At 42.8% G+C, this 27923-nt stretch overlaps 1 protein-coding gene across 3 annotated transcripts in view; it reads right to left on the reverse strand.

The window, feature by feature from the left end:
• Positions 1-281: 281 nt before the first annotated feature.
• Positions 282-27923, reverse strand: part of OLFM1 (olfactomedin 1) — a 50761-nt gene continuing 23119 nt past the window's right edge. For all 3 annotated transcript variants that reach the window (XM_054007905.1, XM_054007904.1, XM_054007906.1), the window contains exons 3-6: positions 24287-24442; positions 21007-21226; positions 8502-8608; positions 282-1977 (exon numbers count right to left, since the gene is read on the reverse strand). In XM_054007905.1, the coding sequence (XP_053863880.1) occupies positions 1303-1977; positions 8502-8608; positions 21007-21226; positions 24287-24442 (1158 nt within the window). In that variant the 3' untranslated portion in view covers positions 282-1302. The remainder of the gene's footprint in view (positions 1978-8501; positions 8609-21006; positions 21227-24286; positions 24443-27923) is intronic.

Raw genomic sequence — 27923 nt, forward strand, 5'->3', positions numbered from 1 at the left:
ATGCATACACAATAATCTAAACATATGCATAAGTCCTGCAACTGAGACAACATCCACCTGATTCTTTGAATGACGCACACTGGAAAGCAGACAGTCCTCGGAAATTCCCCAAGTTGCTGCCCGGTGCCAGCTGTTGTACACAGTAGGCCATTTTTCCCTTTTAGTCATCCCCAACACAAGATGGTTGCACAGAGATATAATTGAGATTAGTAACTCTATAAATTACTAATGTTCCACCCCCTACATACACAGAGCCAGTACACAATAAACAAAACAGGGAAGTCTCCTAATATTTTTATTGTTCCTTAGATAACTGTGGATAGTACAAAGTTTTCCTCTTTAAAAAAATTAATTTCCTTCACAAGTCCATCCTCCTAAGACTTCATATGGGAATCTGATGCCACAGAATATCCACAGAAGCTATTTCCATCAATCATAATGCTGTGTAGATATTATAACAGTAAGAGAATATTTTTTTAAATTAGCAACATGAAATTGATTACCTGTGTATAAGGGGTGAACACTGATTCATTGTCATTTTTTAAGAAACGAAACCATCATTTATTAATCCAAACTACATCATTGCATTTACAACATTCATTGCATAAACTAGACATACAAAGTTTTGCCACCTCTGGTAAATAACAGACATACATGATACAGTATATTTGCTGAATACATAAGTTCAAACAATATGGGTACAACAACTTGTTCATAATACATACTTAAACCATCGTGTTTAATAGTTACTAAGACACAGATCCATGAGCTACTTTGGGTCTCAGCACAGTTAATCTAAGAGACAAAAACACAGTTGAGAGACAGTAGCTGCAATGGAATGCAAGTAAAACTAACCAGTGTTAGTCTTAACCAAACACCCCCTGGAGAGCGCCATCTTTTCCACTTAGAAATACAAATCACACATCCATCATAGCTGACCGTGATGTAGGAAAATGTCCATGCAACTCACATGAGAGAGAGAGAGAGAGAGACTCCCCAGTGATAATTTCCAACAGTCATTGCCTTACTTCTTTAGCATGTACTGGAGATTTGCTATTGGAACCAAAAGCAAAACAAAAACTTCAGTGTTTCTTTAAGTGCAGTTCCAGCTGCAAGTATATGATTATTCTTAAGTCTATAGAACACAGGCTTGGACTTCTAGAAATGTAGAGGTAATGCTGATGTCAGGTGTATGCTGTATAATCCTCTGTCAAGTTGTTCTTTATTTTGGCAGCTGTTTTTTAATAAGTGTGTTTCCTTGATATTAGTATTTTTTTTAATTAGTTTCTAGACAAAAGTGGACTACAATTCATCAGACCTGATGACATGGAAGAGGGTGACGTTGTAAAGTATCTGATGCCCGTTGTTCCAAGCGTAGAGGGCTCGGTCCTTCGGGTTGTAGTCTAACATGGAAATGTGTGAGTATTTGTTTTGGAATGGGATATCAATGTACTCGTAAGTGGAGGCATTGGTCTGGTAAGCATAGTGCACCTTGGTTCCTCCTGAGTACCCGTTGGTGACGTAGAGCGTACCGCAGATGATAAAGGCCTCTCCGGCGCTGCGTTTCGGGTAGCTAGTGTTCCAGGTCTGCAGGCTCTGCAGGGTGTTGGGGTCCAGCTTGCTAATAACAATGTTCCCTGCGTTTTGATTGGTAGCATAGACAGCCCACAAGCCGTTTTCATCCACCATGAGGTCAATGTCAGAATGGCCACCCCAGGCGTAGTGGTACATGTTGTTGTAGCCAGCATAATCCAGGCTGCGAGTCTTGAGGATGCTCTCTGTTTTCAAGTCAAACCTGATGATTATGTGGCTTTGGTATTTGTTGAAATAGATCGAGCCATTGTAGACCACTTGGCCGGTGCCAGACCAGGGGTGAGGGAGACGGTGAGAGGTGAAATTGTCTGTATTCATGAAATCCGACATGCTTTTGTACTCTCGGACAAAGCGGTTGTTGTGGTAGCTATCCATGTACCAGACCTAGGCAAACAATGGAAACACTTCATGTTAGAAGACAGCAGAGAACCACCATAACAAATGATCAATAGAGAGAGAGATTCCCCCACACACAGTTCTGGAAGATATGTAGGGCGACAGCATCATAAGTTACCTTAGAAATTAAACTAGATGTTAAAAGGGAACAATCTAAAGACTAAACTAAGGAAACCTCACTTTGAGAAGAAAAGCCTGTCACTCTTTTCCCACGGTGTCTCATTATACCCACGAGGAATGGACAGACTGTTTCTGGCCTCACTGGTTCTAGAAGTGTTGCTCTCTAGCTCATCACCGGAACACACATTCCAAGACCCTGCTTATTCAGAGAATGACATGGAGGCCTGCAGTTATTAACAGTAGGTTTTCTCTTGGACAGACACCAAGGATCACCAGAAATCCAGAGCAAATTGCTAGGAGGAGAGGTTGTAATTGGCAACTTGCTTGAAAATGATGTTTTTGGAGGATGCTACCAATGATAAAAAAAATAGGTCCACAATCTAAAAAGCAACTGATTGAATTAACTAGCGCACAAAAGCTTTCCAAGATGGGGACGCTAACATCTTTCCAGCAGCTCTGTAGTTTAAACTGTTGCCTTGAAGTACCGGGTAGTTGTTTTTGTCCTTTGAAAGGGCAATTAACATCTCAGTCTGCCTGGATAAAAACAATATATTATGTTGATGCCTCTTTTTTGCTTCCTGTAGGCCTCATCAGGGCAGCATGTATTAAATTATATCATCTGCTGTGTGGAACTCCATTAATTTGGCATACCCAAGAATATGAATGCAATAGCTCAATGTCATGGAAATTCATTGGAAAGTCCTTATCCGTTTAAAAATCATGCTCTCCTGCATCAAAAGCTCAAAGCGAGGCTGCTACAACACAATAGATAAAGACATCAAAATCTCACTATTGTTAGATTATTGGTTGATGGTGGAGATATTTTAGATTATTACTTAAATGCCAGTTCACTAAGGACACTGTCTAGACTCCTTACAAAATGCTTTAGTCATTTGCAACCAAGACTGAAGCAAATTACAAAGCAATACAGTTAGCGAGGAGACAAAAAACATCTGTCCTACTGATGACATTTTGTATGCAGCTGCCTAACAAGAAGACAGCTGTTTTCTAGACCAGAAATTATCTGAGTTGGAGGAGAGATAATATATGAAATAGGAGTAGAGATGACTTTTAGGAGATGTATTTGCACGTCTTAAACAAATACAACTTTTGTCTGTATGGTCATTGCAAAACCTCCATCGAGTTCTGTGCAGGAAGATTGAGCACTTAGGTATCAATGGGAAAATTCATGTTAACCACAGATGTGCATAAGAGCATAAGAACGGCCATCCTGGGTCAGACCAAAGATCCATCTAGCCCAGTATCCTGTCTTCCAACAGTGGCCAATGCCAGGTGCCCCAGAGGGAATGAACAGAACAGGTAATCATCAAGTGCTCCATCCCCTGTCACCCATTCCCAGCTTCTGGCAAACAGAGGCTAGGGACACCATCTCTGCCCATCCCGGCTAATTATCATTGATGGACCTATCCTCCATGAATTTATCTAGTTCTTTTTTGAAGAACTTGCCAAGGAGACAGTGTTAAAACCCATATCTGGATTAGAGTAGGGTTTGGGATTCAGATTTTAGTTCTTCTTTAGAACTTCTAGGGCGAGGATTTCACTCCAGGAGTTCAGGCTTAAACTGAAGAGCACTGACTGATCTCATGAGATTTTGACTCAATCTAAACTGGAAAACAGATACCTTTTGGTTCTGGATCTGCCCTGGAATCAAAACTGTAAGGGGTGGAATCAAGCCCAGAGATTTTAATCTAATCTCCATCACCATCTGAAATTTTGAAAGGGTTTGGATTGAAACCCCTGGTTTGAGCCTATCTCTAGTAGTTTGATTTGCTATCCTCAAAAAATGTCCTGGGAAGTATTTGTCAATTTCACACAGCCCTTGTTTTGATTAAAGATGTAAAAGATAATTATGCTACTTCCAGAAGAAGCTGCACTGCTTTGTGTAACCAAAGATACAATAGATGTAACTGTAAATGCATAAAACACGGATCAGAACCCCACCAGGCCATCATTGCCAGAGTCCTGTGAAGGGGGGAGGGGTAGCTCAGTGGTTTGAGCGTTGGTCTGCTAAACCCAGGGTTATGAGTTCAATCCTTGAGGGGGCCACTTAGGGATCTGGGGCAAATCAGTACTTGGTCCTGCTAGTGAAGGCATGGGGCTGGACTCGATGACCTTTCAAGGTCCCTTCCAGTTCTAGGAGATGGGATATCTCCATTAATTTGAATTTGAAAAAAGTCATCTGCTCTCATATGGCTATAAACTTCCACACATTGTGTTTGGTTGTTTATCTTAGAATGGCAAATTAACTTTAGAGCTCTGCAAAACATCTGCACTGAACTTCAAACACAGCCCAGGTTTGAAACATTCTGCAAACATGGATGAAGGATGTACCCACAACTGCAGTGTTCCAGGCCCCTCCTTTGATAGGCCTGAGATGGGCATCAGAAGGTCCTAGATGGAACAAGATCCTGAGCCCTCGGCAAGATGGTAGAGACAGGACATCTTGGGAGAAGGGATGTGGAGTTTCCCCCTTCAAAGGTGGAGTTTATTGAATTAGGGGTTCCAATTTGGGGTTAAAGAACATTTTACCTTAAACTGAATTTACCCAGGAAATGACAATGCTTTACAAAAATCAAAACTGAGCCATCGTATTGCTCTGCTGCTCCTGTTTCATTATTTGGCATTAAAAAGTAATACATGCCAAACTTGGTGGGTATTTTTAAAACCATAAAAGCAGAAAACCTTGCTATGATGCTAACATTTTAGGGTGGCTGAATCTGATGAGATTCCTTGCTTCAGAAAATAAGAGATTGATAGCATTGTCTCGAGCCTGGCATAGTGCAATCTGGCTTTGAGCTAGCTTCTTCCACACACAACTCTGCCAGCACACATCAATCCCAGCCTTCAACAGCCGCCTGCCCTTGCGTTGCCGGACTTCTCCGGAGAGACTCACAATCATGGCCAATTGTCTTCAGTGATATTATGACATGAACAAATGACTCATTTAGGGACCTGAATAGAAGAACACCCACCAAACGTATTGTGTGTTGTGATGGAACTCGGAGGTGATCAACGCTTTGGTCACCACCCACCATCGACTTCAAACTCTGCCACTTAACCCATGAAATTCAGAGATGTGTATGTTTCAAATAAAATCTATTGTAAATAATACATGTACTTCTAAACTTAGAGCTACAGTCCCTACAAAACCTTGCTGCTCCCTTCCTACCTAAAAATATCATCTACCGGAGAAAAGAAATTATGTGTGACAGCTATTAAAGAGAGGGCTCCTAGATGATAAGATAATACAAATAATTAATAATAACGATAGACAAATAGCTTTCTGAAGATGCTAGGAACCACGGAAGGCCCTTATAATGCAATCAGCCAATTAGAGTTTGTTTTGAAGATGTAATGGGCCGGATTCTCCTCTTGCACCAGTGTAAATCTGGAGCAGCTGCACTAACATCAACGGACTGAGTAAATACTCCAAACTTTAGCCCAAGCAGAATAATCCTGTGTCTTATTGAGAGTGAAAAGAGAAGTGATATGGGTACAGGGTTCTGGTTCTGCTCCATAAATTACATTTTTAATGATGATGAGCATAAAGTTTGGTTTAATTATTGTCAGAAGTCATATCAGACGGATCCTGTGCAGCCAATCCTGTTACTGAACAGCTGACCATAAGCACTTAAATTTACAAGCCAGCCAGACAACTTAATTGATTATGTACTTTAAAAATCCCTGTAAGCTTATGGATACGCAAGTCCCGGACTGACGGCAGAATACAATAGGTCTGCTCTGAGAACCAAACAGCACACAGCAGAAGAATAATGAGCAACGAGATAGAGTCACTCTGCTGCACCAACCTCTATCAGAGAAAGTGATTAAATCTGCATCAGTTAGAAGGTACAACAGCAATAAACTTGTAATGAAAGTTTGTCACCAGATCACTGTGTCCCAGCCTTGAAAATAAGCATTTTAGCTTCACTTTGACATTTTTCATTATATGGCAACAGAGGCTTGGGTTTTCTTGACATAATCTCTCATCATTTCTTAAGGTTTGTACCACTGATGCCTGTAAGAGGGATACCTGGGACTAAAATAAAACCCCTTTCATCGGGATTTTGGATCTTGCGGTTGACTCAGAGTCTCTTGGGCAAGGCCACTAAGGGGCAGGCAAGGAACGGGGGCGTTTCACAGATGCATAGAGTTTAAGGCCAGAAGGGATTATTAGGTCATCTAGTCTGACCTCCTATATATCACAGGCAAGTACATTTCACCCAGTTACCCCTGTACTGAACTCAATAACTTGTTTGTTCATTAAAGCATCTCTTCCAGAAAGGCATCCCAGCTTGATCTGAAAACATCAAGAGATGCAGAATCCACCACTCCTCTTGGTTAATCAGCCTCACTGTTAAAAATCCCGCTGTCTTATTTCCAGTTTGACTTTGTCTGGCTTTAGCTTTCAGCCAATAGTTCTTGTTATGCCTCCCTCTGCTACAGTAAAGAGCCCTTTAGTATCCAATATTGGCTTTCTGTGAAGATATTTATACACTATAATCATGACACCCCTTCTTCTTTTTAATAAACTCAACAGATTAAGTTGGAGAGAGGAAGGGACAGACTGTCTTTCCCTCTGCATAGTGCCCTTGGTTTAATGCACATGTTCAGAGCTAAGAAGCATCCCTGAACTGAAATTGACTTTGGAATCATCAGTAGGTATCTTCTTTCTAGTAGGCTTCCTCCCAGTCTCAGCCAGAGAACCCAAACAAAGGGTAAGCTATTAAATTAATTTGCCCTCCCACCCTGCCTTGACAGTGCTGCTGCTCCCCCTCTTTTGACCAAGGCTGCATTAAACAATAGTGAATTTCCATTTAGCCAAGCTTTTTTGTTTGTTTGTTTTGCATCCTATAATGTCCTCAGCAAATGCCTTCAGATATTTTCCATTCCATCACTCATTGGAAACCTAGATTGATTTTCAGCGAGTTATTGGCTTTGTACCTCCTTGTGAGCAGAGCTGCACAGACTGAATTGAAAAGACCAAAACAGAGCAAAACAAAAACCTCTCTTGATGCAGCAAATTAATTCTACACATCAATGAAGGTGGAGGAAGGAGGAGGAGGGGAGATGTAGCTTGGTCAGATGACTTTATCTGAGAGATGAGCAATGTTATAGAAATGAATGGGACTTCGATGTCCCTTCCTGTTGGCTAATAACTGTCGGCCTGATTCTATACGGACCTGCACTTTGAGCCGTCATCTACACCTGTGTGAATTTTGTCAAAGCATGAAAAATAAATCTAGACTTGAACCACAAGCCAAATATTGGAGTCTCCCTCTTATCTGCTTTGTAGAGGACACATACCTGTTCATTATGCTTTAGAAAACAGGGAAGCTTCAGACAGGGAAGCCTTTAAAAAAAAACCTAAGGGAACATTAATTTTATAGAGAGCGGGCTGTTGCCATTAGCTGGCTAAACAGAAATGTGTACTCATCAGACCAATAAACAGCAAATGGATTTTAACTCACAGCTGATAATGAGAAGCAACTAGAGCACGTTTTGCACGTGTAACGTACTTGGAATTTGCATTCAGATATCCAGCCGGAAATAAGGCCACTGTTTTACTGAGCCCCCTAGGAATGTGCTTTATAAGTTAATAAAAATAATTACAGATGTTGAGTAGCCTGCCTAGAATGAGTTTGATGGGTCTCGGTCCAGTTCCTAGTGCACTCATGTTCTCTCCATTAAGAACTCAATTGTAATCGGCCATAACAGGAAACTTGGTTGGCAGGCTGAGGATGGACTGACCCATGGAGATGGTACTATCCTCTCCTCCACGGGGGCAGTGCCTGCATTCCAGAGGTGAGGCAGCCTGTGGTGGGCGGGAGGGAAACTTGACCCATCATTACCAATGGATAAAGAGAGAACTCCAGTGGCTGTGAGTCTGGAACTTTTCCGTGACCGTAAAATTAACATAAAAAAATGTCAGGAATAAAATAAATAAGTAAACCGCCCCCTCTCAAAAAAACAACAACAAAAACAAAAAAAACAACCAAGAGGCAAAGCTTCAAGAAGCGTTACAATGTGTGTGGGTTGTAATGACTTGTGGTCAATCTCTCCGACTCCCTTGCCTTTGGGCCCATCAAAGAAGAGCCTTTAGAGAATCCATTCCAGGTTTGACATGTAGCTCAGCACCTGCTGAGCAGGACCTTATGAGTTTAATAAGTGCTGTGTGGATATGCATGCAGAGCAGACAGGGTCAATAAAGCTCAGACGCATCAAGTCTTTCCACTGTCTTCAGTGGGCATTGGACTGGAGATGTGATGGTGGACCTCTATTCAGAGTCTCAGTGCTTTGCTGCAAAGAGCTCTGAGTAACATGGGACATGCTGTGTGTGGGACAGGGGGAGGGGAACATTGTACTCTTACCTTGTTTTCACCTTCTGGAGCTAAAGGATCTGTCATCCATGATCCAAACCTTGATCCAGAGGTTTTTATTGTGACTGGGTCACTTATTCCTGTCAGCTTCCCACAAGCTGTAAAAAAACGGAAAGTCGGTGAGCAATGCGACGGATGAGTGAATAGGCTTCAGCGTGTGTGGCAGGCCTGAGACATTCAGAACTTAGCAGCTCTGAGGAGCGACACAGGCATTAAGACTCGCCCGCGTTGCTGTGACATTGCCTCTCTCCAGTTGATAGGGAGCTAGTTTAATTAAGGGCAATTAGATTGTGAACAGCTGTCGGATGCTTTTGTTTGTTTCATTCCGCTTAATAACAATTGTCCTTATCACAGCGCCCCTAAGAAAATGAACTTTCCCGAAAACAAACGTGCTGCGAATGTCGCAGAACAGCAAATGAGGAGAAGAGTTAGCCAGCGTCAGGCTGAGAAATTAGCCTGACTAGTGACCGTTCAGTTTTGCTGTAACAGACCTGGTGATGCTCATTCTGAGACTCCAGACATTCCTCGGACAGGTTAAAAAGGTGGGGCATTCTATATAAATATACCTATCTTCCCAGCAAAACTATCTACCTGTACCTATCTGTCATCTTCTCTGGTGCCCAGCACCATAGTATCTAAGCACCTCACAAACAGTAATGTCTTTTCCTCACACACAACGCCCTGTGAGGTAGGGAATTCTTGCTACACAATTGAAACACAACACGATTAAGGGCATGAGTTTTAGAGGCACGGCACCCCTGCTGCTGGCTTTACCTGGAGTTTTGGGTGGTCAGCATCTCCGAAAATCTGGCCTTAGTGATCTGCCCACGGTCATGTAGTGTGTCTGTGGCAGAGCCAGGAATTGTGGCCAGATCTCCCAATCACTAATCTAGTGATATAAGCACTGCCCAAGCTAGTGAGCTTACCAGAACTGGGATTTGAACACATGCGCATTTGAACTAAAGTCTAAGGGCCAGATTTTTAAAAGGTATTTAGATGCCTCAGGATTTGGATAGGATTTTCCAAAGCAACTGGCTCTTAACTCCCATTGACTTCAAACTCACTGAATTCAAGGGGAGTTACATGCCTACACCCTTTTGAAAAGGCACCTATCTGTGACTAAATACCTTTAAAAATCTGGCTCTGATGTCTTAACCACTCATCCATTCTCCTTGCTCCTTCAATTTTCTGTATCAATCTATCTCTTCCATGGTTCCACACAGTAAAATATAATCTTGTCTCTTTCTCAGGATTCACACCAATAAATGTCTTCCGCGCTTCATTTTTAGTGTCTAAAATATAGCCATATGGTGATTTCATATTTACAATAATACCCCCAAGTTTCAGTAACGCTGCCATCCCAGGCTGTTGAAACACTTGCATATACGCACTAAAGAACGGCAAGGGGAAAGTCAAAGCAAGCTGCAGCAGAAGAATCTGCCGACTGAGACTGAACGTACTGTTGCTACAGGAGCAGTCGTTTAAAACCCTCGCACCCGTTCTGCAAAGCAGCTCTTGTAGACCCGTGTCCTTTATAAGCTGACATAAGGGTAGACGAATATGGATAACAATGCAAACTGAACTTGGGAAGGTGTTCGCTGGCTCTGATCTTTAGGTTGTTAAACCTGTGACACTTCAGTCAAGGAGAAGGTCTCAGTAGTAAAGTGGCGCGTATGCTATTGTCAATGGATTTTGATGCTTGAACTGAACTGCCGCGAACATGGTTTCTTTAGCCAAAACTGGAAATCAGGGGCCAGATCCCTCAGGGGTAAGTTGGCTGTGGCTCCACTGAAGTAAATGAAGCTGGGCTGGTTTACAGCAGTTCAAATCAGGCCCTCGGTTTTAAGCTGTTAAGTACATGCCTAAGATTTCTGGGATATCTATTCTTTGAGTTTCCATTTGGTCTGTTCTAATTAGCCAACTGGACGGCTTCTTAGCTACTCAGTAGTGGGTGAGATTGTTACCTCTACTCCAGCCCCTTTACACAGGGCAAAAGCATCAGAGCAGTGAAAAAGCCCCCTAAATTCTCCCTAAAAGCCCTGAATGTGGCTGAGAGACGCTGTGAAAGAGACCCGTAAAGCGGCCTTCTGAGGCCCCCCTCCCAAGCCCTGGCACGAGGGACATGCTGCAGGTGTGACTGAAGGTGGAAGGAACGCATCAGGGACGGGGACACAGACACATCATGCAGGCTCTGTGGAAATTCTGGGCCGCCCTGTAGCCTATCGGCCAGCGCTACGAGGCTGTGGTAACTTAGGCCTCTAGGGCTGTCTAAGTTACACCAGAGTCCCCAACACAGCCTAGAATCAGGAAGGCAAAAGATGCCGGGAAGCCATGTCTGCTCTCCCACTGCCAAACGACACTGGAGGCAAGGCACTTTCCTGTTACAAGGTAAACGAAGGTCAGTTGCCCTGGGGGGGTGATGTAGCACTGACCTCGCCTAGCTACCTGGCAGTAAACATTACAAGTGCTTTGTCCCAAGTTAAGATTTTACGGGGACATAGCTATTGGTGCTTCTTAGCTTGCTGTCAAAACAAACAAGCAAACAACAAAACCCCTCATTGTATCAATGAAGACAAAGCCTTAGACAATAAAAAAATACCACCATCCTAGTGTGTGTCCCTGACCCCCACCAATAACAATACCATTCTTTAGCCAGTCGTGACTTCCCAGAGTAAAATCTCTCACTTCAGATATGGTTCTTTGCTTCCCTGCGTTGCAGCACATCTTCAGCCTACCACCGTACGTCCGATATGTTCTAAAGTAACTACTGGGGCTATTCTGCATATCTCACCCCCAAGCAGAGATGGGATGGAAACGTAGGAGAGCGCGGCCAAAAAGCCGAGCGTCCATGCAGCCCAGAATGTAGGTTGAACGATGAATGCTTCTTGACATGGACTGAATTCAGCCTAAATCCCTCTCAGCCACGGATGAGGTATTGGTGAAAGAATACAAAAAGTTAAAAGAATACGCGGGTAATTTCTTGCAAATTTTCCTGCACAAGACCAGCCTCTGTCTACTGAGCTTCCAAATGCTCCCTGCCAGTCTCATACCACTACATTGCTGTCAATTTATTCACTATCCCTCTATTTTCCTGGAACGAATACTTGTATAAAGCCCATTGATTTTTTTTTTTTTAAAGCTGATACCGGTAAACTGGTGTTGTTTGCAAGTAGTTAGGCTACAGCTCACTTTGCATTTAGCTGGAGACACATTTATAACAGTTTCCCAGTGGAAAACTAGGGCTGATCGTATTCCAGGCTAGAAGTCTCTTTCATGGTTTAAATCTGTCATGAGCCGCAGGTGCCAGTGGGCAAAATCTAAAAAGTTGGAGCTACACGGCCAGGATTTAGAAACATAGGACTGGAAGGAAGTTCCTGGGTCTTTGAGTCCAGGCCCTGCTATCACAGGTAACCCCATCATACAATCCCATTCATAAATTTATCATGTAGATTAAGAACCTACCACTTGAACAAGACTTGTATCCTGGACTCTCATATTAAAAGTCAGATGCATTATTGATTTAGCCACCTGAGTTCCATCTAAGGTAAGACGACATCAGTCATTAGGTGTTATTGTTCTGGAGGGGCAGCTACAATCTTTGCATTGCATTGGGAATTTCTAGTGGCATTTGTTCATTCCAGCCAAGAAGCAACTACAGACATTACACAACGGTCTTTTTCATGCCATGTGCTTAGTGATTGCTGGATATAAGCTGTGAGGAACTGTGTGTTGTGAAAAACTCTACGGGGTGCTGAATTCTTTCTGCTAGGCATGGAGACTCCTCAATGTGAACCCAGCTCAGCATCTCACAGGATAGGATCCTTGTATAGCCCATCTATTATAAATAATTTGCACATATACAGCCTCATTGCATACATTAATGAGTTATGCCTCAAAAGGCCCTGGTGATTTAAGGTTAGGGTGACCAGATAGCAAGGGTGAAAAATCCAGACAGGGGGTTGGGGGGGAGGGAAATAGGAGCCTATATAAGAAAAAGCCCCAAATATGGGGACTGTCCCTATAAAATCGGGACATCTGGTCACCCTAGTTAAGGTTCTTGATTGTTGTCCCGTTTTACATCTTGGGACGTTGAGGCATAAAGAAATTATCTGATTTGTTCAAGGAGATACCGTGCAATGAGTCAGCGGCAGAGCTGGGACTAAAATCCAAAATTCCTGACTCTGGGGCCCCTCATTTAACCATTAAACAATACTGCCCGTCGTAGAGCCTTTTAATTTTTAACTCCTCATTGACTGGGCCTTCTTTCTGGAACTCCTAAATTATGCTCCTTAATCACACCTGAGGGCTCACTCTTGAGCAACAAAGAGCAACCCTTTCAAACTCTTAGGTGCAGAGTATTTGCCTACATAGCAAACTCAGCCCTTCTGGGCTCAAAAAATACAAATAGCAGGGATATGTGGGCCACCGCTTTGATCTGTGTTCATACAGCCCCTAGCGCAATGGAGTCCTACCCAGGGCTCCTGCGTGCTACCACAATAGAAATAATTAATAATAATATGCTCACGGCTCAGTCACGATCTTTATGCTTCTTTATACTCACATTCATGTTTTTCATATTGAATATCCCAATAGTTGGGTAAACCCGAATAACCCCCCAATAGCTCAGTGTTTCTGCTTGCTTTTCCTCTGACTCTTTTAGTGCTTCAGGGACCCATTTATGGTGCTTAAGTGATGCAAGTCCAGACATTTGGAGGGTATTTCAAGTCACTGGGTGGTGAGACTCACATAAAATGACTTGGGTTTGCTTTATGTTGTCTCCACAAATTATTCCCGGATGCAGAGGGGGAAAAAGGAGGGGCTTGAAAAAACAAACACGACTGTACAACTGCTATGAAATTCCAGTCACTGGAGGTTTTTAAGGACAGATGAGACAAACATCTATCAGGCATCTATTAGTCCAGCCTCAGCCTGGGGGGATGGACTAGGTGACCTCTTGAGGTCCCTTCCAGCCCTACTTTTCCCCAAATACCATGTCAGATTTATTTGGGGTCCTGTAGAGCCCGACTGCACAGGCCTAGAGAATGGCAGTCAGACTCCCGCCAAACACCAGGCTGGCTCAGCAAATATGGTTTACAGCTGATATTTTCAAGGCTCAGTTCACTGGGGGGTTCCACATGATCCCGTCTTTTGACCTTGCCTTCACTAAATCACCCTCGAGGGAGGCAAGGGCATACCTCAGCCATCTAACATGGGTTCCAGCTACGGCTGTCATCTCTTCACTAGGGTTGTAATAGGGGTTAAAACACCTCTTTTTGCACAGCCAGTGCATGAGGTGTGGTGGCCAAGCAGCCATTTTAAAGCCATAGGATCTTTAGATTCATGGCAAAGGGCTTGTTTGATTTAGACTCAACGGTTATTGTGAGTCGCCAGCACGCCAGGCCAAGTTCGGGCCTTGCTTCATTGCTGGGGATAGATTCTCCCCCTCGGGCAGAGGGAGTCCCATGGAAGTCAAGGGAAATTATTTGTATCCTGCAGCAGGACAGTGGCAGGGCTCTACTGGGGGGTGGAGCGATCGCCGCAGACACTCTGCTGGTGTGGCCTGAGTGAGCGTGTTACGCCGACAGACCCCGGTCGCCAACAGGCAGGATTGAACCTGAGACCTCTGGAGCTTAGTGTACGAGCCTCTACGGCACAAGCTAAAAGCCTCACGGCCCTTAGAAATTAATTAGTCTGCTACAGCCATAGCTAAGTGGTCTTGGTGCCACTAAATGGGACAGAGCACCACACCCCGGAGGTGTGTGCGTTACAAGCGCTCCGAACTGCGAGCTCTTTACATCTGCTTTTAAAGGAATAATATGAACTCACCCAGATGCTAGCAGGCAGCTCAGGGCACGGAGGTGGCAGCGGGGGAAGGGTTATGCCCCTTTGAGCCAGGGAGCGGATTCCCAGGCTGCAGCGCCCGTGTGGAAGCATAGGGAGAAGCCCTCTTTGTCTTCGTCCCCACTACCCAATCCATCCCCAGGCCATCAGACTTTTGCCCTGAATTTGTTAATCCAGCAATGCACCTCCGTTTGCACAAACTGGAGACGCATCTAGTCCAGTGTGATTTTACACACCCCTATTGTAACACTGGGGGCATCGGGATCGACTCTCTTCCTTTGCAAGGACAGTTCTGAGGGTGGAAACAGATTTTTCTTTAGCAACTAGAAAGCTCAGCACTGATCTTGCCTTTGTCTTCTGCCTGGGAGACCTCTAATCTGACTGCTAATCGAAATGCAGCTGGGAAGGATGAATGCGTGTGTAGGGAGGGGTGGGGGGAGAACACACTCCTCCAGTCCCTAAATTGTACTGTTGTGGGGCAGAGTTTTGTTGCTGTTGTTTTGTTTTAGGGATCAGCTCCCTATTCTGTGCCGAGCCCCATTTCGTATTAGGGTGTGCACGTTCTTCTTAATCCCTGTAAAGGGAGCGCTTTAAGAATCAAGGGGAAGCTTGAAAGGGAGAGAATTCCAAACCTGCAGAGAGCAGCTGCTATCTTAAACTTGTCCTCTAATTCAAGGAGCAATTCTGAGTGATATTCAAGCTACTTCTGCAAGAGTTCTCTTCGGCGCCTGAATAGAAACCTTCACATCGCCATATAAATAGCGATCTTTAAAAAACGTGAACGGAACAACAAACGGAACCTGCCTTTGGATAGATACACACACACACACACACACACACACACACACACCAGGGTCAGGCTATGTTTTCAGTATTGATTCTTCAGTAAAGCTTAGGAGAAATAAAAAAGCATAGGGGGAGGGGGACGTTGTCTAAAACAAATCGTTCTGCAGCAGTGTGGAGCTCAAAGCAATGGGGGTTACCGGAGGAAAAATACCAAGGAACTGGGAAGAGGCCCTCAGACACTATGAGATGTCTCTGTCACGAGTCTAGCACCTCCAAGCTGGCCAGGCCAATGTGGGCCAGGTATTTAGTAGCTTTTTAAGTTAGTAATACTGTAAATACCCTCTAGACTGTGAACATGGCTTGGACAGAGACTGTTTTCTTTGTTATTGTCTGTACAGTGCCTACCACTGATCTTTCACTGAGGTTCCTTTGCACGTCTCCAATACAATTTTTTTTCCCCAGTTATAGAGCTGAGCAAATAACTAACAACTAACTTAGTCAGCACATTTGGGTTCATTTTGTGCTGGTGGAATATCGGTGAATTTTTTGCTATGAATTTAATCAATTAATTCTATGTTCACGTTTTATATACTCTGAAGTAGCAAGGAACCTTCGGAATTTAATCCATGTTGGTTAGCGCAGTTTACCCCTTAAACTACATGACAGGGCAAGCATAGAAGCATTTCCAGGGCAAATACTTGCAAGCACAAATTGCAAAATCTAGTCCCACAAACGCTTGCTGTAGAATTCACTCCCTGTAAATATCTGAGCCAGTAACACTCTGATCCATGAATGGCGACAGAAAGTAAAAAACGAAGAGGGTGAGCATGGCCAACGCAAACCTATTTAAAATATACAATACCTAGTTGCAGAAGGTTGCCTGCATGATTTACCAGCTGGGCTGGTCTACATGGGATGTTTTATCCCGAAGTGTTCTGTAAATTACTGGGCTATCTCATCAGCCCAGGAAGGAATCAAGGCCATGCCTAAGTCAGTTTCAGGTGCTTGTCTCTGAGCCCATTTATCATTCAAGCACAAAATTCAGGAGATGACACCAAAATAAATCAATTCCCCAGACCAACAGAGAATCTTTCCCCCTTGCCTGTCTCATCTCCCCCTAAAAGAGCCCACACTCTCCCTTAAATTCCCTGCTGAGTCACGTAACTGGCAAGGAGCCCTTAACCCTTTCCCAAATGTTTTACCCTGTTGCAGATCCCAAAAACATTTATAACCTATGTAAAAGAATCACTTCATCCATCACTGCAGTGCAACTACCTCTGAGATGAAACATGTTAAACAACACACAGCACCACTCGACAACAGTTTGGGCTAGATAGTGAAGAGCGCCAGGCCAGAGTGTTAGCTTTGGGATGACAAAGACTTTCAGCAGCAGAGGATCTGAGCACATGTAGGGAGAATGCAATTACCCAACGTGGAGCTGAGCCAGTGGGGGGATAATTGGTGTAGATTGTGGGAAGGACCTGCCATTCTTAACACCCACCTTAGTGCTCATTTTACAGCACTAGTTCCCCAGCAGCAAAATACCTGCCAGTGTTGCAATAGCCTGATTTTCAGAGGTGCTGAAATGAAGTGAACTACAGCTGCCAGCATCTCTGACAACCATACCTTTAGCTTTCAAAACGCATTCCTACTCAGCAGCATTCCAAGGGGAATACAATGGGTTTGACTGAACCCAGCTCCGAAATGTACTAGAAATCCTGCATGTTCAGGGCTTGAAATCAAAGGACCCACTCCACTGCTGAGCGGCTCCAGTTTTGCAGCAGCCTATCACAATTGAAATCAATGGTGTAAAACTGATGTAACCTAGCTGAGAATGGGACCCCAACGCTTGGACAGAGACTGGGGCTGTGCACAAAGGAATTCTTTGTTACCCCAGGAGCTGAGTATTAATAAACTCCACTGAGGGCCAGGCTGCCAGGTTCTTACTCATGTTGAGTAGTACCTTACTCGGTAAATAGTTCCAGTGGTATCAGTGGGGTGGGGTTACATGCAGAGTCGGGTGCTACTCAATTGGAGTGAGTGCCTCACAGTCTGGTCCTAAACAGGTGGTAATAGTGAGATAGGAAGCAGAATTAGCAGCATGGGAAGAGGCTTATTTTCAAAAGACCCAGATTCTCCCCCTCAGGGAACCCGAGATCAGTGATATACTGGGATGGATCTGGAGCCACTCGTTAAAGTTCTGACACTAAACTCAAGGGAAGGTCAACATGGGCTCCCTGCACCTGATGGAGTCACCTTGGGCGACATCCTCAGCTGGTGTCAGTCCCCACAGCTCCACTGAAAAGAGCTGGCCCCTTCTCTCTGGGTCCTGTTGCATCATATCCCCGGAGCAGGCATTTTCAGCAATGGCTCTCTCCCACCTCCTCCTTCAAAGGAGCAGTATACACATGCTGTTGCAGTCTCCGTGTGCCCAGGGCGGTTCTCAGGAAAAAGGTGCAAATGCTTCCCGCAAATACACTTCACGTTTGTCTGCCAAGTGCCTCAGACGTCCTCCTGGAGGAGAGGTGTGAATACAGCAGTCTGCAAATATGCACTTGTATTTTTCAACGGGCTCACCTCAGCCATATTCAATGCCCCCTTTCCTCTCCTCCCCATGTCCTTTTTCTTTTCAAGCAACTGGCTAAAATGGCAGGCTAACATTTGCAAACTTGGGGCCCAAATCCTTAGCTGGTGTATAACAGCATAGCTCGACACAAGTCAGTGACGCTGTGCTGATTCACACCACTTGAGGAAGCCGACCTTGAGTATTTAAAATTAGGTTTCTAAAACCCTATCAGGCACCTAAATACAAGCGCCTGACAATCAAAGATGTTGAGTTCCTATAAGTACCATCGACTCCAATGGGATTTGTATACGCTCAGGATTTGTGATGCTCAGTCCATTTGCATTTAGGTTCCCAAATAGGGATTTAGGAGACTAACATTGAGCATCAAGGTGTGACAATGTTGCTCCTAATAAAACAATTCATTTCAAAGTTACACGGGTGAGTTTTCATGCAAACTGAATTTTACATTCATGCACGCAAGCATTCCTGCTAAGAAGTGCTTGCATACAGGATTACACATGGTCATGCTGTCAAAGAAGAGGAACAATCCGATGTGACACCTCTGACCAATCCCAACTAAGCAACTGAATTCCTCAGTTGAGCCTTTGTGGTCAAGCTACAAAAGAAACAAAAATTAGGTAAGTTATTTAGCTAATGGAACTTGAACAAACACACACATTAGGGTAACGACTGGATCCAAGGAATTTTTGCCAATAGACAAAGAGGGCTGTTTTGTTTAAACAATTATTCACTGCCAATTATTTGCTTAGCTCAAATTAGATTCCCCAGTTCCTCCATTCTTCTCCTTGAAATCACACACACCTTTGGTCTGTGTGGTATTTATCACATGTTCTGGGTGCATCTTTACAGAAGCCCTTGGTTAAAATATTGACAGCACAATACTGCTCCACTTTCAGGTACAGCTCTGATGTTTTTCTTTCTGCTCTAGAATGTTAGTTTTTCCTACTATGCCCTCTCTTCGGTTCCTAGAGTTAAAGTGACTAAAGGTCAGCAGAGAGCTGGCAGTGAAAAACAGAAAGAGTCTCTTATTTCTCAAGAGACAGGATGGGAACATAAGAGACAACCAAAAATGGTAGATTTGAAGAGACGCTCTCTACGGTGGGACAGAAAATAGATCACTGCTCTCCATTTGTTACCTCATGTGAAACCCCATCTCTTCTGTCAAAAGAGACAAGTAAAGACAGCTGCTTCCTCACAACAGAAGTCTCTTGTGACTAAGGCACTCGACTGGGCCTCTGGAGACGTGTGTTTAATTCCAGGCTCTGCCACAGACTTACTAGGTAACTTTGGACAAATCACTTAATTTTTCTGTCTCTCAGTTCCCCATCTATAAAATGGGGATAATGATACTTCCTTCCTATGCTCTACCCCTCTCTTGCCTGTCCAGATTGTAAATTCTTGGGGGCAGGGACTGGGCCCAATCCCATCTGAAGCCGGTAGGTACTACCATAATAATAATAGTAAATAATAACAACCAGATTCCATCTTCCTTTCAAATATTTAGAATGAAACTCAGAGGGCCCAGTACGAGGTCTATGCCCCACTGATTTGCCACTGAAGCCATACTTTCAGATCTTAAATGGGGCATAGACCTTTGTGCTGTGAATTTCACCTTTATAGCACAGAGGTGGAGAATTTTTCTTTACAATCCAAAAACCACTGCAATATTGTACATGGTAAATAACAAGGCGCAGCAGCGGCATGCCTTGCATGCATCTCTTCAGCAGGGGGAGGGGGAGAAAGAAGCTTTTCCAAGTTCTTTTATTTTTAAATCAAGAAGCCTGATCCTCAGTTGGCGTAAATCAGCCTAGCTTCATTCCTTTAGACTAAGCTGATGGCTGAGGACCTGGCCAATCTCGTTAAGTTTCCTTCGGACATGGGCTTTTCCCTTCCCCAACAGACAGAGATGGTGGCATTTTCAAAAGCGCGTCCGTAACTTACGAGCCCAAGCTTCATTTTCAAAATGAGTCAGGCACGGAAGAGCCTAAGTCCCTTTGACGTTTAATTAGACTTATACTCTAGAGACTGTGTTAACGACTTGAGTCACTTAAACACTTTTGCAAATTTTATCCACAGCTCCCATAGAAATTTGTCTGTGCATATATAATGCTCTAAATGAATTCATTTTCCTCTGTGGGCTTTTAGCTGACAGGTGGGTTACAAGGTAACAGATAACAGGCTAAAATAATAACAGCAATCAATTTCTAAAGGGAGGAAGCTTCCTAACAAAGGTGGAAAGGTCTAAAAACAAACAGAAACAATCCCAGTAGCATAGACAGTAGAAAAATAAAATGGTACCTTGCCAAAAATATACAGTGATGAGAAGGCAGCTGATCTTTACTGAAGTCACATGAGAGTATAATTTCAAATGTGCTACCGAAATAGACTGGTGGATCGGTTAATGTGTTCAGATGACTTAAATTGCTTAACAAGCAAGTCAATAATGTAAGTGGAAAATTAAATCAGGAGGGAGCTAGGTCAACAGATGTTGGGGAAATGTCTTGCAACAAGTACACAGAATGCAGAATCCCCTCTTTTTCTCAAAGGGCCAACATTTTCACCCTCTACCTCGGGCCCGATTCTGATTTGAGTTACAGAGGTGTATTCTCCAGAAGAAATCTACTGACTTCAGTGGGGTTATGGCCAATTGATAACAGCTGCAATGAGATCAGAATCTGGCTGCCTGTGCTTTACAATTTCTATTTACTTGGCCTGATTTGATAGAGTTCTACTCCTTCACTGAAAGGAAGTGATGGATTGGGGTGGGGTGGGGTGGAGTGTTATATTCTTTATAGAGCTGCAGCCCACACACAAACGTGAGCAAATACTGGTGAGGGTGTGCTCTTGTCTGGTAAAAAGTCATGCCCCACATACATATTATTTAAAATGGTATGTCCCAATTCTAGCTAGCAGAAAGACTGGACAATGATACATAATTTAAATGGAGACCCAGTGTTTGCATCGCATAAGCAGTATTTAAAATAGCCTATTTACCATATTTCACTGCTAACTTTGCAAAGTCTCATGTCCAACTGAGGATATGATCCTGCATGCACTTGCGCCACGAGTAACTTTACTCAGGTGAGTAGCTACTCACGGTAGTAAAGTTACTCGTGTGCATATGTGTTTACAGGATCAGACCCTGCTTTGTGAACTCATTTCTTATAGCCAGTGCAGTGAAGGCACAAGGAGATGTCCAGGTCAGCACTGCTACCTCCAGATGTAATATGTACTTTACATTGCTGGTGTTTTGCCAGTGCCACCATATTGTTCTGAGCCTACCTAATTTTTGCATGCATGCACGGAGCCTTTCTTCAAGATTTGACACTCTGTTCTGAAGCTCTTCGTAGTCATAGGCGCCAATCTCCTCCTGGAGTTCGTTTAGAACTGACGTCAGATTCTGGACCTCCTCTTTAAACTGCAATACCAATTTTGCATCGGCTTTGTACTCTTCCAACACTGGTATCAAAGGCCTAAGTTCCTCCATTTTCGCTTTTATTGCCTGCAAGGTTAAAATAAGCTTGGTTCAGTGCTATGCGTGCAAAAATCTGCAACACTCTGCCTTGATCTGGCTGCTTCCTACGTGAGTGCAATGTTCTTATCCCCACAATTATTCTTATCATTATTATTTTTTTGGTCCAAATGATGTATTAGAAAGAGTATATTAAACAGTCTGTAGAACACCAAAATATTTGGGAAAGGCCTTTATTTGTCATTTTTAGAATGCAACATCTTACGGTTACATGCTTCAGATCACATACACAAAGAGTTCTGTTGTTTTTTTTTTTCTTTAAAAAAATTATGTATATATATATGCATTGACAAGGGTTTCAAACTATTCATGAAATGCATCTACAATTGCATGCAAAGGAAGATCTCAGTTGTGGTTCAAGGTTCCTTAGTGAGATATGGTACTAATTTGGAAAATAATAAAGAAAGAAAGAAATGCATGGTGCAAAATGCTCTGTGACCCTCTTTTCATGGTTACATGGGAGTGAACTGCTTCTTCAGTCACTGCAGCATTGAAAAAACTTTCTTTTAAGTTAGCCCTGTAAGCAAGAAAATGAAATACTGTTGAGGAGCTAGCTCACTAACCTGCCTTACACAGACATCCGTTCATAAACAAATAGTTTTATGATAAGAAAAAACCCAAACGCAACTCCAAACCACTCACATTTTAACGCCGGCGTTGGCACAAACAAAATGCTGTGACTGTGATTTCAAATCATGCCTGGGCAGGGCTGGCTCCAGGCACCAGCGAAGGAAGCAGGTGCTTGGGGCGGCCAATGGAAAGGGGCAGCACGTCCAGGTCTTCGGCGGCGGGTCCCTCAGTCCCTGGGAGCGAAGGACCCGCCGCTGAATTGCCGCAGAAGAATGAAGCGGCGCGATTGAGCTGCCACCAAAGTGCCGCCGATTGGGTTTTTTTTTTCTGCTTCGCCTCTTGGGGCGGCAAAAAAGCCGGAGCCGGCCCTGTGCCTGGGCAGCAATTGCTATGAACAATTCTTTAATGCTATTTAATCATGCTAAAAATATCATTTTTAATTTGGTTCTCCAGAAACACAGCCATTATTTCGCCAAACTGTTTTGGTTTTTTTTAATGAAAAGAAAGGCTGTCTTTAAAGGCATAGTACACAACATTTTGTTGAAGATGCTGAGATCCCTTAGACAACAATGCACATGTAAATATGCACGCACTTACCATGTAATGAAGCATTGGATAGTATTCATAATAGGTAGGCTTGGAAGGATTAGATTTTTATCGATAAATGTTGATAAACGTCGATTTCACCATACACACACAAACCGAGGGAAAAATATTTCCATCAGTAATAATTGAAATTTACAGATAGGGAAAGTAAGAAAAAATCAACTTGAGAACTCACTACAGTTTGGGTTAAAGGTATTCATTTTGCACATTTCAATATATGATGGTGGCAATTTGTGTTTTAACAGTTATAGAGCTTTAACTTTTTGATTCTCGGTGTCTACTGTCATTAAATAATGATGATCTTTGTGCCCCCATCGTCTGACCCCTCATACTGTCCCTCAACTGTGAAAATTTAAATCGATAAAAATCAGAAAAAAATGCTTATAATTTTGAGCAACTGTGAAAATTTAAATTGAGAAAAACTGGGGGGGGGGGAGGGGAGATTAAAAATAAACATTTATATTATCTGTCAAAATTATTTAAAAAAATAAAAATCTTATTCTACCAAGCCTAATAATAGGCCATATTCGGATCTCAGTTAAACCAATGTAAATCCAGAATAGCACCAGTGACAGTTCCATTTCAGATTCTTATACAATGCCTAGGACCATGGTATCTGAGTGTCTTGTGGAATTACTCTGGATTTATACTGGCATGAATGAGATTGGAAACTAGCCCATGTAGTGAAACGTTATTTGTTTTCCATGCTCCTCTATTTCAAGTGATGAGTTCCCCTCCGATGTTTTATACGTTTTTATTTGCACTCTCTAGTGAATGTATCACCATGGTGTGCGGGTGTGTGTGTGTGTGTGGGAGGGGGGGGGATTAAGATCACATTGTTAGAGCTGAAAGTTGTCTCAGTCTAGCAGGTCCTAACCTTAGATCTAAGCTGAAGAATTGAACTTGATGATCCGAGCTGGTTGAAAAATGAGGGTGAAATTGACAATTTTCACAAATATTCTTTCCCATTTTTTTTAATTCCACATGTTGGTATTTCAAAATTGAAAACATCAGTTAAATCTTGAAATTAAAACGTTTCAACCAGCTCGCTAGTTGTTAAAAAATGTGGGGAAATGTTTCAAGAAAATGTAATCAAAATATTTCTCAAAGAATGTGAAGGGGAAATTCTCTGGTGCCACGGTAGTATTGGATTCCATTTGCTACGTAAATGGTAGCAATGCTCCAACTCATGGGCTGTTTCAGAAGAGAATAAATGGGTCCATGATGTCAGTCTGGATGGGATCTTTCCCCAAACCCAGTGAAATACAGTAGTGGAATCCTGACCCCATTGAAGTCGGCAGCAAAATTCCTATTGACTTCAGAGGCACCAGGATGTCACCCCAGATCCTTGCCCGCTCCTTGGTCCATGAGTGATCTGTTTCACTCAGTGAGGACACTAATGCTCAAATATAGGAATTGCCTACCTTTTAACTGAGGTTACTTAACATGAGGACTTTGGGCTAATTACTGAAAAAGAAGCAACCTATACACTTTACCGGCATTTTTTCCTCCTCATTGTTGCCATATCACTCTGGTCATTTGGTCTTATCTTTACAAAGTAAGAGTGTACATTAGGAGACCTATTCTCAATGCATGCTTGAAAATTCCTTCCTGGAAATTCAGTGCATTCAAGATCTGATTCTATTCAGGCAAAACTTTTGTGGATATCAATGTTTGCTGAGTAAGGCCCAGAATGCAGTGGGAATAGAACCCTGGGGTGGTGCCACACAGTAGGTTTATCTACATAGAAGTTTGGAGAATTGTTTTTGTCTTCTCTGATCATTTGCCCCACGGTATATTGGGGCAGAGGAAGAGACACTGTAGCCTCATTAGCAGGCTGGAGGATGTACATACCTTAAACTGTCTTGCCAGGTGTTGTTTGTGACTCTCTTCCACTTGCTTGAATTTCGATTCCAACCCCTTCATCTGGTTCTCCATCTTCTCTACATATTGTAAGTCTCTTTGAGTTCGCCTGTCCAATACCTCTATTGACTGAGACATATTCTGCACCTGTCCAAAGAAATAAAAAATAAAAAGAGGCAACACAGTCAAACGAGAAAGCTTTCATAGGAGCTAGGCAGCATCATTTGCCTCATCATACAAAACGTTGACCTTTTCCCACTCAGTCAACAAAGCTAAAGAGGAATCAGCAGATACATTATTTACTAGTTAATCAGCAGCATCTGATGGTATTATGACCATGTGCTCCAAAACAGAGCAAATTGGTTTCATAAACATTTATTCTGCCAGGCTCCAGAAAATAATCCAACAATCATGAATGCAAATAAGGACTGTAGTCAAGTATAAAATGTATGAGTCTTAATGGTGTCTCTGATTGGCTGAGCCAGCGTACAATGTCTGCCTTTGCAGGTGGAAAGACTATTAGTTAAACAGAAGAATATTTGACTAAGAGGAATACTTCTGTTCAGGTATGAATTATCACTGCTTCATGTACAGAAGGAGACATTCACTGATTGCCTAAGTGAAGGCTTTAGACCCAGCTAGCAAAACCTCACTATTCAAACAACGTGGTCTTTTCTTTATTACTAGTTGTATGTCACCAGTCACAAAGAATACATTCAGAGGTAGGCAATGCCGTATAAACTGGCAAATAATACATGCATTCACATTAAAGGCTAATATTTCCAAATGTAGCCTCTGATTATGGTGGTTGTCATTTCTGGCTGACCAACTTGAGACCTCTGATTTTAGCGGCCACTATCTCAATAACTTTTAAGGTTGGAATCAGTGCTAGATGCCACCAGAGAACTCAGTTTTCAAATGTTTTAAAACATTTATCTCCACCTTGAGAAGTGTTGTGAGAACACTGACCTGATTTTGAAGGGTTGCCGTCAATTGATTAGCTAAATTCCACCCCAATATTTGTGCCATTACAGGATGTTAACTATGACCCCAATTCAGGAAAGCAATGAAGCTTGCAAATAAAGATTGTCCCTGTCCCAAGGAGCTTACAGTCTTTGTTCTGTATTTGTGCAGTTCCTAACACAAAATGGAGTCCTGGGACTCCTGAGATGTTACCACAATACAAATAAATCCAATGCAATGCAATACAATAATAATAACAACTATTATTAGAAGCCTATTGATTTCAGCTTGGAATACTCCAGTTCTTAAAGTGAAGTCTGTGCTTAAATGCTTTGCTAAACTAGGGACTGAAAGCCTGGTACACCTTCCACTGAAATTAACGCAATTCTTATCAGAACCCAAAGCTTAAGGAAATATTACTCTTTGTACCTTGCTATAACTTCCTCTGCAAACAAATTCCAAGAAGCTCTCTGAGTTCCATGCCACCACAAATAGCTCCTGTTTGCACATTCAATGCTCAGTGAAGCTATAATATTGGACTTGGGGGATACGGAAGAGATGACTGGCATTCAGTATTTCCTCCAGGGAGCTTCATTGAGCCAGTCTAACTCCTCTTAAACATGGCTGTAGGAAATGTGTGTGGTAGCAGAAGCACAGGCCTCTTGGACTTTGCTGGAACCAGCCACGGGACAAGTGCCAGCTTTTCTCTAAGTTTTGTGAAATGATCGAGGTTGCCCATAATTAACATCTAATGACAAGGACAATATGAAAAGTAACATCCAAATAATTAAGGGGAACCCATGCATCAAGGTCTAATGGCTTGTGACATGCTAAGGTGGAGAAGCTCATTGTCCAACCAGTGCAAATGGTTTCATGGCTAGTAAATTTCTCTCAGCTCTGGTCAGGACTGTGATGAGAAGAAAGAATTTTCAGTACCTAATTCCAGCAGTACCACCCATCCACACCCAGCAACAACTGTCCCAGCCCCACCTAGGCCATTGCCGAGAATCAGGCCTTTAGGTAGACTGCACTGAATGGGGAGAAGGAGAAAAAGAGGTGGTCAACAGTAAGGCAGTAATTTGCCTGCAATGGATGGGGAGGAATCTAAGGAGCTTTGCCTGCACTGGGTGGCATGTCTGTTACAGCCTGGACTTGCACAACATTTTTATCATGTTGACCCAGCCAGTCCTTCCCTGAGAAAACCTGCCTCTGCCTAGTGGGATCGCTTTGTACATCTGCCAATGGAAATGGGGATTAAGTTTGAAGTTGCCCAAAACTGGGTCAATTAATTGTGCCAGTGCTCACTCCCGATAAAAAGCCCAACTGTGCATGAATTAACTTAAGGCAAATAAGGAAGGGCGCTTACGTGAGGACATACAGTGAAACGAGTTATTTCCAGTGACGTGTGTGGTGTAAAGTTCAAATCCATTCCGTTCATTGCTTATAAGAGGTTTTTTTTAATTAAGTAGCAACCTATGGTGGCCATTTTAAAATATCAATTACTATTATTCCTGATCTTTGACAATAATGTCAGATTCATCATTTAAAGATCCACATCTTTTATTTTCATTAGCATTTTAAGGTCTTGATCCAGCAAAGCACTTAAGCACATGATTAAACTTAAATGAGACTGCTCATGGACTTAAGGTCAAGCAGGGGCGTAAGTGTTTTCCTGGACTTGAGACCGAAATACATTCTCTGTCTTCAATTTCCCTCAGTTTCTTCCAGTCACTTACAACCCCTGAAGAACCTTAGTTAAGAGTATTTTTTCACATATTCCGAGTGCTCATAAAACCTCATTTTGCAGCAAATAGACAAGCTAACGGTTGCCAAGGGGGAAAATAGTTGATTTTACCTTAGGGAAGCAAAAAATTAATAAGATGGGATTTAAATTCTGCTTCCAGTTATGCCAGTTTCTTTGACACTGATGGAGTTACTCTGGATTTATACCTGTGTAACTGGGAGCAGAATTTGGCCTGGTGACTCTAGCAAACCACGTCTGCTAGATAATATCTCCTAGATCCTGACCATCCCAGTCTGTGGGTGCTATCCTTTGGGGGTAGTGTCTATGAGTAATACCCCTGCTGGGCCGTCTGGAGCTAAATGCATGTGCCTCCACTATTTGAGGCAAAGGACCAGTCCATTCACTTGAAGGCAGTACGACTCGTAATTCCTCCATCTGTGGTCTCGCCACTAGAGGGCGATAGAGAGCTACACTGTGGTAGCATGGGGGGCACACCCAGATTTTTTTCAAGTTTTATTGTAACTTTGCTTTAAAAGGGGGGTTAAAAACATGAGGTGCCAAGTGATGTCAATGTCCTTTGAAGCAGAATGAGATGGGGGTACTCACTGGCCCCCCTAACTTAATTTTCATACTTTGGTGTCAATGTGTTTTAGAATAGATTGGCTTTTTACAACTTTGAACCTGAGCTTTTGCTTAACTCCCAAAACCTCTATGCAAAGCCTATAGCATCAATTTCTAAGGAAGAAATTTCTTCTACTTTTCAAAAAGAAAAAAAAAATCAAAAAAGAAAAGAATTACTCACTCAAAAAATGCAGCTTTGCTCAGACCAGTTATGGGAACATTTTATTATCCCCAAAGGTGAATAATAGGTTATGGTTGCTTTCCTCCTTGGAAAATCCAAACACAATTATATCTTTGACA

Source organism: Malaclemys terrapin, chromosome 17 (assembly GCF_027887155.1).
Source record: "Malaclemys terrapin pileata isolate rMalTer1 chromosome 17, rMalTer1.hap1, whole genome shotgun sequence".
NCBI classification, from domain to species: domain Eukaryota; kingdom Metazoa; phylum Chordata; order Testudines; family Emydidae; genus Malaclemys; species Malaclemys terrapin.